Source organism: Diceros bicornis, chromosome 18, assembly GCF_020826845.1.
Source record: "Diceros bicornis minor isolate mBicDic1 chromosome 18, mDicBic1.mat.cur, whole genome shotgun sequence".
In the NCBI taxonomy this organism is placed as follows: domain Eukaryota; kingdom Metazoa; phylum Chordata; class Mammalia; order Perissodactyla; family Rhinocerotidae; genus Diceros; species Diceros bicornis.
Window position 1 is genome coordinate 43,871,296 of NC_080757.1, and position 12,176 is coordinate 43,883,471.

Consider the following 12,176-nt stretch of genomic DNA (forward strand, 5'->3'; position numbering starts at 1 on the left):
TGGTTTGCAGTGTTGGGAACCCGGGGCATGGGCCTGGATGGGAACAAGGAGGAAGCCCTAGAAAACCGTTTATTCCTGGGGCTCTTGTCAGTTTTATTTGTAAATGGGAAGGGAAGAAAATAACATGGAGGCAAGAGGAGGAAGAAATGAAGAGTTTCCAAGTGAGGAGAGGAGTTCTGGATGACTCCACAGCAGGCCTGGCCCCGTCTCATCCCAGGTGACACCCTGTCATCCAGTAGGAGAGCGGCCGGCCTGAGCAGTGCAACTTCCATTCTACCCTGTGGAGAGAAAAGGATTGCGTCTTGCTTCCTACTTAGTAGCTGCTTCTCCACACACATGACCCAGCGCTTCGTGAGTCTTCTACGCATAGCAACGCCCAAAATCCCCTTCATTCCTAGCTCTCTGATCTGTGCTCCCGTAGCCTCTCTGATTCTTCCTTTAAATTTCCCTTATCTATAGTGTTTGCCCTCTTTCCCCATTCAGTATGCTCCCACATTTTCAAATCCTCATCTCTCTCTGAAGGGGGAGAGCACTGTTTTACAGGGCTGAGAGTTAGTGAAAAAAAAAAAAATCCCAAGTGCAACCATTGTCTCTCCCTCCAGAAAGCATCAGCCCTAATAGTCATCAATGTCCCATCTGTTGCATAGTGTTTTTAGAGTATGCAAGACACTTAACTCCTTCCATCCTCGCAGTCACCTGTAGAGGCAGCCATTTATACTATTTATCTATCCAGTTTGAAGCTCAGAAAAAGTAACCATCCCAACATCCACCATTGGTAAGCTGACAGCTTTGGGAGTGTCTGCCCAGCTAATGAGCAACACACTCTTTATAGAAAGTGTTGCTGCCAGTTACAGAGAGCAGGCCCCGGTGGCAGCCTTGATCGTATTGCTTAATTGCTCCTATGTCTACAGCTGACTGAGGCAAGCGGGGACACAAAGCTGGGGTCCAAGTGGAACCAATCAGATTCTCTATCCCAGGCACGTGGACTGGTACGAGCTTAGCCAGTCTCTACGGTTGCTTAGGATGTTAGCCCGTAAACTTGGGGGCAGCCATGGTCTTCCTGTGGACTGTAGAGCAGAGAAAGCAGGTCTGCAGAGGGAGTAGTGAAACAAATGCACCAAGAGAAGCAGAAGCCTGCCAGAGAAAGCTGGCTGACAGTTTCCAGCCCTGCTTCCATTCTCTTCTAGCTGCACCCCATGTGTGGGCTCAGCAGACACCTTGTCCCCTCAGAATAAATCTCCCTGAGCTAGCTCAAGTTGTTCTGTTACTGCAACCAAAAGAGTTTTGTTTAATACAATATAGAGAAGAACCAGCTCCCGGGTCTTCTAAGTCGGATTTCCAAGCCCTGCCTCTTTCCACACCGTCCTAGACTGTAGAAAGGGTCTAGTCCTTGCCCATTGTCCCTTCCTCTGTCACCACAACCTGCTTGGGGCTCTGCCCACTAATGTAGCCCCCCAGTGTCCTCCTCACCAGTTCTTCATCCCCCCTGCACTGGACACGATCTTTTTCGCACAGTTGACGATTGAGAGAAGATTGGGGCTCAGCAACTCTGGAAGGGAGAACGAGAACAGCTGTGAGAGCACAGAGGACGGTCCCACCGTCTGAGGCAGACCCCGGCTCTCCTTGCACAGGGGTATGCCGCCCAGGGGCTGAGTACTTCCAGATTAGGCAGGGCCTCCCTTCCAGGGGCCCATTTACACATCACTACAGTGGCTGCTCGAGGTCGGGGGTGCGGGGTGGAGCAGAGGCAGGAGGACTGACATTTGGGTCCTGGCCAGAGTAGACGGTGTTTCACTCAGATGGTGGTTGACTGACTTTGGGGGTTTCTAGAGAAAGGAAATGCCCAAACAGGCAGCACAGAGACCAGGGTAAAGTCTTGCCTAATGAGGGAGGCACTTCAGGTGAAGCGCCCGGGAACAATACTCAGAGTACGATAGAGGTGAGGGGCAGAGTGATGGAGCTGTGGAGCCTCCTGGATCAGCTCTGAGGTGGGGAGTTTGCACTTGGCCTTTGGTCAGACCATTAGCTAAAGACAATACTACCTAGTGGTTAGAGCTGAGCCCTCAGGGCCACTAGTCTGGCATGCATCACTGGTTCTATGAGCCTCAGTTGGCTCATCTGTAAAGTGGGGATCACACTAGTTTCTACTGCAAGGAAAGTTGGATGAAATGAGCTCTGCGTGTAAAGTGCTTAGTGTATAATATGCTCTCAATAAACGTTGGCTGCTGCCGCTGCTCTACTACTACCAGCTGTGCCGAGCCTTTCTGGATCCTGCTTGAGGACACTGCAGAATCTCCTAGCTGGATGGGCACTAGGGCCATTGGTCAAACCCTCTGCTCAGTAAAGGGATTCCCTGATTTCTTGAGCCATCCCTCTGGGGGCATTCCCAGGCTGTGTGTGGGAAGAGAGGTCCTGTGAGTAGAGCCTGGGATCTCTCTCACCTCTCCCACCCTGGGGCCCGGGCCAGACCTTGACAGTCCACGTGGCAAATGTTTTCCGAGTGACTCTGGTGATCGTTGCACCAGTAGTGGCTGTTGATCTGGAAGATGCCATAGTCAAAGCTGCCATCTGTATTTTCATTTACCTTTGATATGTTGAAGTTGCTTTCCACAAAAGCCAGGCACAGCCCTTAGAACAGGGAGAAGAAGGCTTTTAGAGGGGGCCAACCTGAGGGAGAATGGAGATGGAGGAGAAATGGAGATGAAGAATTGGAAGAGAGGAACAAGGCCTCAGAGGCTAGAAGGGCTCGTGGGCTAGAAACACTCATTAGCTGCTCCTTTTCTCATCTTTTGGTTCATCCACCCACCCATCAGCACAACCACTCATCAGTCCCTCTGTTCATCCGTGCTTTCTGCACTTAATGATCATCTACTGTGTGCCAGGAACCGTGCAAAGCCCAGTGAGGGACATTTAACTGAGTCAAATGAAGGTGCTGCCTTCAAGGGGCCTATAGTCCTAGAATGAAGATATGTACCTAAAAAAACCACAAAGTGAGATAAAAGGAGAAAGTGTTGTAAGACAGGTGTGCACAAATTCTGGGCCAAAGGGCAACATCCCTAGCGTAGAGTAGGATGAAGTCTTTGAGCTGGCTGTTCCCTCTGCCTGGACTGCTCTTCCCCCAGACATTTGGGTGACCAGGTCCTTTACTTCATTCAGCGCTGCTCAATGTCACCTCCTCAAAGAGGCCTTCCTTGACTTCCCCTTCTAGAACAGCGTCACCGATCACTCCCCCTACTTTATTCTTCTGCAGTGCATTTATCACCATCAGGAAGTATGTCAATGCTTCAATTGTGTGTGTGCTTATTGCTTGTCTCCCCCACCATGTGAACACTAGGAGGGAAGGGGCTGTGTTGATGTCTATATCCTCAGCACCGTGAATAGTTCCTGGTACACAATAAGTGCTCAGTTAACAATTGCTGAATGTATGTGGAATGTTGGGAAGGTTTCTTGGATAGGGCTGCTTTTTGAACTTGGCTTTGAAAGACGAATGAGAGAGAAAGAAAGACGGCCGCGTAGGGCGCAACCTGGAGAGGGGGAGAAATGGGGCCGGGGGAATGGCACTCACAGTCGCTCAGGGAGTAGCCCTCAAACCCATCCAAGTCCTCCTCGTGCAGCGCCTTGGCCAGGTCGCAGCGGCTGATGAGGCTGGCCTGATGTACGGCGGCGAGGCAGCTGACCAAGGAGATGAGCAGCGCCCTCGGCATCTTTGGAGGGGAGAAGGTGCGGCTGAGGGCCCGTGGTTCTCAGGGTCTCACAGACTTCCTGCTGGTCTTCTCCCAGAGCCTCAGGGATCTGGAGAGAGCAGCCAAAGGTCCTCGCTCACTCACTGCTCCCCATCTGGCTCTTTCCAGTCTTTCTCCTCTCATTTATTATTTTATAAGTACTTTGTTATTACAGAAAATCTTAAATATTTACAAAAGGAGAGAGAATAGCATCATGAACCTCTGTGTACCCATTGCCCAGCTTCACCAGTTAAAAACTAAGGCCAATCTCCTTTCATCTGTAGGTCTCTGCCCTCTTTCAAAGGTTGGCAAAGGGGATTAATAACCACACTTCACCTGTATGTGTGTGTGTGTCCTCGGACAGGGCATGTGCTTTCAGAGGAAGGGCTATGACACTGGATGCTGATCTCCCCCCAACCCCGCACACCCGGACACATGGCACATGACTTTCCCCAAGAGCGTACTCTATCTTGTGGAATTCCTAGTGCGCTGGTTATAAGTTCTACCTTTTGTTTCCGCTCGAAGGTGCATATCGTAAAGCAGGTAAGAGTGCTCTAGTTGTAGGAATAACCTTCACTTTCACATTTGTGTGTGTGTGTGTGTCTGTAGGGGAAGGAGTGAAGAACAAGGGCTCTGGATTCACATTGCATGCTTTCAAAGGCTGGGTTGCTGTGTGACCTTGGGCAACATACTTAACCTCTCTGGCCCTTATTTATAAAATGATATGTTAATACTTACTTAATAGGGTTGTCTTGATGATTAAAGGCAATAATAAATGCCCAGATCTTGGTTTCACATTTCCCCTGAATGGGAACCAGGACTCTTGGGAAAATGGCTGACTCGCAGGCTGGAATAGGAAAGGGTTTGAGGTAAGTCTGGATTATCTTGTTGTGCCAGAAAGTAAGCAACTGCTCAGAGTGTGGATTGGGGCGTGTCAAATGGACACGAGAGCCAGCACAAAGGGGCACTCACTGGCCGAATCTGGAATAACATTTTTTTGGTAACAGCTCTACTGAGATATAATTCACAGTATGTAATTCATATGCCATACAATTAATTCATTTAAAGTGCACAATAGGTTTTTAGTGTATCTGCAGAACCACGCAACTGTCACCACAGTCAACTTTAGAACATTTTCATCAACCCCCAAAACAAACCCTGTACCCATTAGTAGTCACTCCCCATTCCCCCTCCCTCCAGCCTCTGGCAACCACTAATTTACTTTCTCTATATATAGATTTGCCTATTCTGAACATTTCATATAAATGGAGTCATACAATATGTGGCCTTTTGTGTCTAGCTTTTTCACTTAATATAATGTTTTCAAGGGCCATTCATGTTATAGCATGTATCAGTATTTCATTTCTTTTTATGGCTGAATAATATTCTATCATATGGATATAGCACAATTTGTTTATGTATTCATCAGTTTACAGACATTTGGGCTGTTTCTACTTTTTGGCTATTATGAATAATGCTGCTATGAACATTCACATACAAGTTTTTGTGTGGACATATGTTTCCATGTCTTTGAGTATATACCAAGGAGTGCAATTGCTGGGTCATATGGTAACTTAAAGTTTAAACTTTTGAGGAACAGCCAGACTTCCAAAGTGGCTGCACCATTTTACATTCCCATCAGCAGTGCATGAAGATCCCAATTTCTCCACATCCTCACCAATACTTGTCATTATCTGTCTTTTTGATCAAAGCTATCCTAATGGCTGTGAAGTGGTATCACATTGTGGTTTTGATTTGCATTTCCCTGATGGCTAATGATGTTAAGCATCTTTTCATGTGCTCATTGGCCATTTGAATATCTTTGGAAAATGTCTATTCAGATCCTTTGCCATTTTTTAGTTGGGTTATTTGTCTTTTTATTATTGAGTTGTAGAAGTTCTTTATATATTCTGGATGTTAGAACCTTATCAGATACATGATTTGCAAATATTTTCTCACATTTCGTGGGTTGCCTTTCACTTTCTTGATGGTGTTCTTTAAAACACAAAAGTTTTAAATTTTGATGGAGACTGATTTATATAGTTTTCCTTTGTTGCTTGTACTTTTGGTGTCGTATCTGAGAAACCATCGCACAATTTTCCAAGGTAATCTGGGGCAATTTCGTCATCAAAATAAATAATGATAGTAGCAGATTATAATCCATTGAATGAGATAGGAATCCATGAGTCTATAATAGTAAAAACCAGATAAATAGGTACATAACGGACATGAAGGAGTGAGCTCTTCCTGACAGTAAAATGCTGATCCATAGATGTGGAGGAATCAGGAAGTTGGAAAATCACCATTCTGCAACCATCCTAGATTGGTTTGAGCAAGAATCATCAATGGATGCTAAATCCGAGGTGGTGGGAAGCTTGATGGAGCACTGGGTATGTACATGGTCTTAAAGTGTCTCTCCGCAGATTGCATATTAGTTGCATGGGAAAAACAGTAACTATACAGTGGAGAAACCAGGCAGTATTTTGACCTTGCAATCAAAATTAAGGCCACCAATGAGGGACAGAGAGACATTATGTGCCTCCAGATGTGTTATCCTGAGAAGGACTCACATCACTTATGGAGCATTCTGACAGGGATGCGCAACCTGTAGCTAATCCTGAGGAAACATCAGACACAGCCAAACTGAAGGAAAATCTATAAGATAACTGGCCTATATTCTTCAAAATGGTCAATGCCATGAAAACAAAGAATGGGCGATTTCTATCAGTAGGAGTGTGTGTGTGTGTGTGTGTGTGTGTGTGTGTGTGTGTCTATTTTTCCCCTTAAACTAGAGGTGTGTCCCTGAGGGCAAAGGCCTGGTGTCCTGCATCCACCGGCTTCATGAGTCAGGCAGCTTCTGCTTGAACAAGATGGCCACCTCGACGGCCTTGTTTCCTCACGGATCTGTTCTGTCTTCTAAGACTCCTCCATACCAGCCTGAGCTTGCCACCATTCTTTTGCTGCTCTCTCCCACCCTAGAGTTGCCAGATTTAGCAAATAAAATTACAGGATGCTCAGTTATATTAGAATTTCAGACAAACAACAAAGAATTTTTTAGAGTAAGTACGTCTCATGCTCTGACTCACAAGGTTCCTCCAGAGACAGGTGTCACTGAACCTCGGGAAGCAGGGAGCTCCGTCTCTCCCATGAAGTCCCCTCTTGAGGTCTCCTTGAAGCAGACAGTGGTTCAGGCAGGTGCCTTCCCCCTACCCCTTCTGAAGCTTACCTCTCTCCTGTCCCGCTCTGACCCCAGGTCCCAGCCGGCCCAAGGATTTCTGTGAGAATCTGTAGAACAAAGCTGTTTGGGTAGGAGCCTCCTCTTCCTCATGAACTATACTCTAGTCCTGCGCAGCTCACAGCTCTCCATGTTCCAAAGAAGGTGGGAGTGCCGGGCCACCCCCGCCTTCTGGAACCCCAGTTCTGTGATGTCACCACTCTCCTGGAAATATGCTGGTCTTACCACACAAATTGGCGGAAATGGTGGATGGGCCTGGAAGGACTGGTGACAACTGTGATGATGACCACTAGGTGGGACAGGGTGGAGAATGCTGGTTGTTCTGTCTGCCCACCTCCCTTCCCTTCTGGGAACAGTACCACCTTTGGGGAAACTCTTTCTCCCATGGGGTTTTAGTGGAGGCTGCCAGTCACAAGGCCGTGCCCTCCAGGTGACAGGATGTGCCTAAGACCAAACCAATACATTTTGAATTGAAACTAAGTGGAGCAGCTCAGCTTTTCACAGGAAGCCTTCCGGTGTGGGGCCAGAGGCCAGCAGTTTGAAATCATGTGGATATAGCCCATCTGAGAGGATAAGCCTCCTTGAAGAGGGAGCAGAGTCAGACAGGATTCCAGTCCCCGAGTCCACCACTTATGAGGCCTAAACACACTCTCACACTTACTGCAATCCTGCGAGTCAATAAATGTCCCTTCTTGCGTAAACAAGTTTGAGTTGGGTGTCTGTCACTTGCGACCAAAAGAGACCTGCCTAGTAGAGTCGGCCTGGGGTTAACCATCTGTGGAATGGGGATCTGACAACCTGTCACTTCCCCACGAAGGCCACACATCTTAGTATCATTAGTCACCAAGGACGTCTGAGAGACATTTCATCAACTGTAGCAAAAGGAGGCAAGAGAAAGTTTTGTTACTGATGGCCTCTCTGCTCTCTGAGACGGGATGGCAGAGTCTGACAGAAAGAAAGTAGGAAGAGCTTTCTAAGTGGGCAGTGCTGCCTGGTACCCTCCACCTCTGGCCTTTTCTTCCCAGCAGGGCAGCAGCACATTGCATCTTGGGAGGTGAAGCCAGCGGGAGCCTGGGTGGAGGCAGAACCCTGGGAGGAGGGCATTCTTGGGGTACCACTTTATGAGGTACCGTTTGTGGCCAAAAATCTACAGGTGCCTCAGATGAACCAAATAAACTTGTCTGTACAGATTTAGAGCCCTGGGTGGGAGGAGAGGCTCCCACAGCTCAGGACCAAAGGCTGGAAATTTGGCCAGGGGAGGGTCTCCCTGAAGCTTAAAATCTTAGAGGGGATAATGTCAGCATTCAAAGGGGCAGAGAGGGACCCTCTACCCCCACCCCCACAGCTGTGACAGACGTGAGCCCTGCATGGATTCTTATCCATTCAAGGAACTGGAAGACCCAACCTGGGGTCTGTGAATAAATTCTGGATGCTGTAGCCTGGCGCGAGAAGGCAAATGGAGGCCACAGATCATCTGTCTAAATATTGACAAGTTATAAATCCAACTAACAAGCTGTTAAATAAAATATGTTCTATTCTCATATTCTGATAAATATTCCTTTAAAAAGATAAAATTTAAAAATGTGGATGAAGCTATGGTTTGTATCTGACTGAAAGTTAGCAAAATGTCAAAGATGACTGAATTCAATTTTTATTACACATGTCTGGGTGCTCTGTTAATGAGCTGACAATATTGGGATGAATAATAAATATATACATAATTCATAAATGATTATAATTAATCCATGAAATTTATTTTTCATATCTTCCTTTCAGCAAAATCACTAACTATGTTATTATTATCAAAATTTAAAAATGTATTTAAGGATTAACAAAAATTATATTCAAAGTGTAAGAATTTAAATATATCTTCATCAAAAATATAAATTTATATAAAAATTTTGAATTAAAATTTTCCGATATATTTTCCAAAAAGTTAGCTTTTTAAATATTGACACATATCTAATAATTCAAAAGGCAAAATAAAAATTAGAATTAACAAATACCAAATTTTTATACCAAAATTATTTACACAAATCCAAACATTTTATTCTACTCTTTGAAAGCTTAACTAAATTTTAAGTAACTTTTAATTTTAAAATTTAACTTAAATTGTATTTAAATTATAAATCTAATTTAAAATTTAAGTAACTTTTTTTTGAGGAAGATTGGCCCTGTGCTAACATTTGTTGCCAATCTTCCTCTTTTTCTTTTTTCTCCCCAAAGCGCCAGTACCTAGTTGTGTATCATGGTTGTAGAGTTGTAGCTCTTCTATATGGGACGCCGCCTCAGCATGGCTTGATGGGCGGTGAGTAGGTCCGCACCTGGGATCCGAACCGGCGAACCCTGCCCTGCCTAAGTGGAATGCTCGAACTTAACTGCTACGTCCCCAGGCCTGCCCCTTAAGTAACTTTTTAAATAAAAATGTTAAACTTCTTAATTCTAGCAGTCAATATCCATCTCGTTGCCAATGTCAGGAATCAGCATCATGTTTTGTCTAAAGTCTAGACATATATACAAATTTAAGAGTAATATGTAATGTGATTTATGTAGTATTGCAAAAATTTCCTCAGCTTCCATTTACAACTGAGGCAAATACTGTACTAATTCATGTGTACCCCCAGAAGTATGAATAAGAACACAAAAACTAGAAGAAATTGTACACTCAGCACTAATAGAAAATGATATTTCCTTGTGCTCAAATCCATTGCATTCAGGCTATCTGAGAAGAAGGATCTGACAAATTAATTAACTTGTCTCTTACCTAAATACTTTTCTGCTCAAAGCCTCTTTGCATTCCGAAATAGTACCTAGCAGGGGCCCCCTTAAGCTTTCATTAAACCTTTAGGTGCAGTAGGACGCAGGGTAAGAGGTGAGGAGCATTCCCTGGGGCCTGAACACTGTCTGTTGAGAGAGTGGATGTTTAGGCTTAGGTCGTACTGTGCCAGTGCTGAGCACCAGATCCTGAGTAACAGAGCAACCCGTGGTCCTTAAGTTTAATTCTTTTGTATGCAGGGTACTCTAAAGCACAGGGCCCAGTTAGGGGCTTCTCTTGCCAGTTCTAAGGGCAATGCTGGAAAAGTATGCTTCTGGAAATAAATTGCTATAGAAAACAGAGGCAAATTTAAGGAAACGTCCACTTTGAATTTTCAATAAAATATGAGAAAACTCCAAAATGATACAGCCTGCTGAAATGCAGAAACCAAGGAACTAAAATCCAGTGACAGAAGTGAAATCTGCATTGAAGGTGGAAACAGCAGAATCCACACTGCAGAAAAGTCAGTCAAGGCTGTGGCTGCGATCTTGAGAAGTTCTCCAAATGCAGAGCAGGACGACATGTGGAAAATAATGAGACAAAAAAGGATGGATATGGACGACGAAGATTGAAGACTTAAATGGGGGCTGAAACAGGTGAGTCTGCAGATCTGACAGGTATCCTATGTTCCAGGAAAATATATGAAAAGACAGTCACCACTTAGATGCAACCAATGATATGTTAAGAAGACTGAATTTTGGGCTTTATTATCAGGCGTGCACTTTACCCCATAGAATATATACCTTCTCAAATACTTCAGGAGTAGTTACACGAATTGATTATAAACTAGGCTACAAATGATACCTCAAGTTCGCCCCAAAGGAGGAACTATGTAGGCTTCGTACTCTGACTACAATTAACGCCCCCCACATACCCAATTTCTTATAACTTTAAAAGAAAAACACACTCACGCTTTTTTCCCCCTGACTAATTATTGGATCAAAGGCAAATTAAAATCTGAAATAACAGCTTTCTAAAACAATGAAAATGACATTAACATATCAAGTTTCTGAAATTTATCCAAAACTGTATTTAGAAGTAAATTCAGGGGCCTGCCCGGTGGCGCAAGTGGTTAAGTGCACGCGCTCCACTGCCACGGCCCGGGGTTCACGGGTTCTGATCCCAGGCACGCACCAACGCACCGCTTGGCAAGCCATGCTGTGGCGGCGTCCCATATAAAGTGGAGGAAGATGGGCACAGATGTTAACCCAGGGCCAGTCTTCCTCAGCAAAAAGGGGAGGATTGGCAGATGTTAGCTCAGGGCTGATCTTCCTCACACACACACACAAAAAGTAAATTCATAGTCTTTCATTCAAATAAAACAAGACAAATGAACTGAGCATTCAGCTCATAGAAAAAGTAGAAGAAAAACATTTCCAAGGGAAACAGGAAGAAGCAAAGGACAAGAATGGAAGCATGACATATTGAATTGGATTTGGGGGAAAATGGGGCGATGTTAAAAACGGAGTCAAGAAGCAAAGACTAGAGAACCTGAGGGTTGCTATGCCACCGCACCTGCTGTGGACTTTGATCCTCTGTAGCACCCATGTTGGGTCAACCAAATTCTTCAAAGTTTCTGGAATGAGTTCCTTACAAGGACAGGCCACTCAGAAGCCAAAGGTTACCACCAACCACCAGGCTCCTTTGATAATAACACGGTGGGTGATTATCTAAGAAGGGGGATGTAATTGAAAGTTGTATTTGTAGTAGAAAGTTCTAAAATCTTGTTGCCTCAAAAGCTTTGCTAAACACTTTCTTCCATAAGATTATATTCTGCCTGAGAGAGGCCCCCAGCTGGACTGAGAAACGCCAACGCCTGCTGCCGGCCCCTCCAGCACGGGGCAGGAAAGCAGTCTTCTGTCTCTGCTCAGGAAAGTGCCAACGGAAAGCCCCTGGATCGTGCTGTGAAATCCAAGATAAGTGAAACACAAACATGCCTTTGAAAAATCAAATATGGACCTTAGTGAATGAGTCCCAGTAATTAATAGATTAGAGAATCCCATGGTGGTCCAGTCCAAACACGCCATTCACAATGCTTAACATGCCACCCTGATGGTTAGCCCTGTGAAAAGTGAATATTTCCACTGAGCTAAAATCTGCCTGTGGCCACCTTCTCCACTCAAGCTCAGTCCCCACGTGTTGGGCCACACAGCGTGGCACCCTCCTCCACAGGGTGGCCAACCACTGGGCTTTGGAGCCAAACCTGGGTTCCCGTAACTGTGGGTATGTGAAGCTTCTGAATCTATCAGTGTATGTTACAGTGTGATAATGCCTGAGTATTTACATGGAACTTACCTACTATTTTATTACTTTCCTTCAATTTTTCTTGCATATTATAATTAGGGTATTATATTGATTTTTTAAACTACTACCATACTGAATGGATAAACAAATTGTGGTACAC

General features: G+C 45.0%; 1 protein-coding gene across 1 annotated transcript; it reads right to left on the bottom strand.

The window, feature by feature from the left end:
- Positions 1-208: 208 nt before the first annotated feature.
- Positions 209-3,704, bottom strand: LYZL6 (lysozyme like 6). Its single transcript, XM_058561259.1, has 4 exons — positions 3,566-3,704; positions 2,470-2,628; positions 1,471-1,549; positions 209-278 (listed from the first exon to the last, which is right to left on the bottom strand). Exons 1-4 carry the CDS (start codon positions 3,702-3,704, stop codon positions 209-211), a joined length of 447 nt encoding a protein of 148 aa, XP_058417242.1.
- Positions 3,705-12,176: the final 8,472 nt, after the last annotated feature.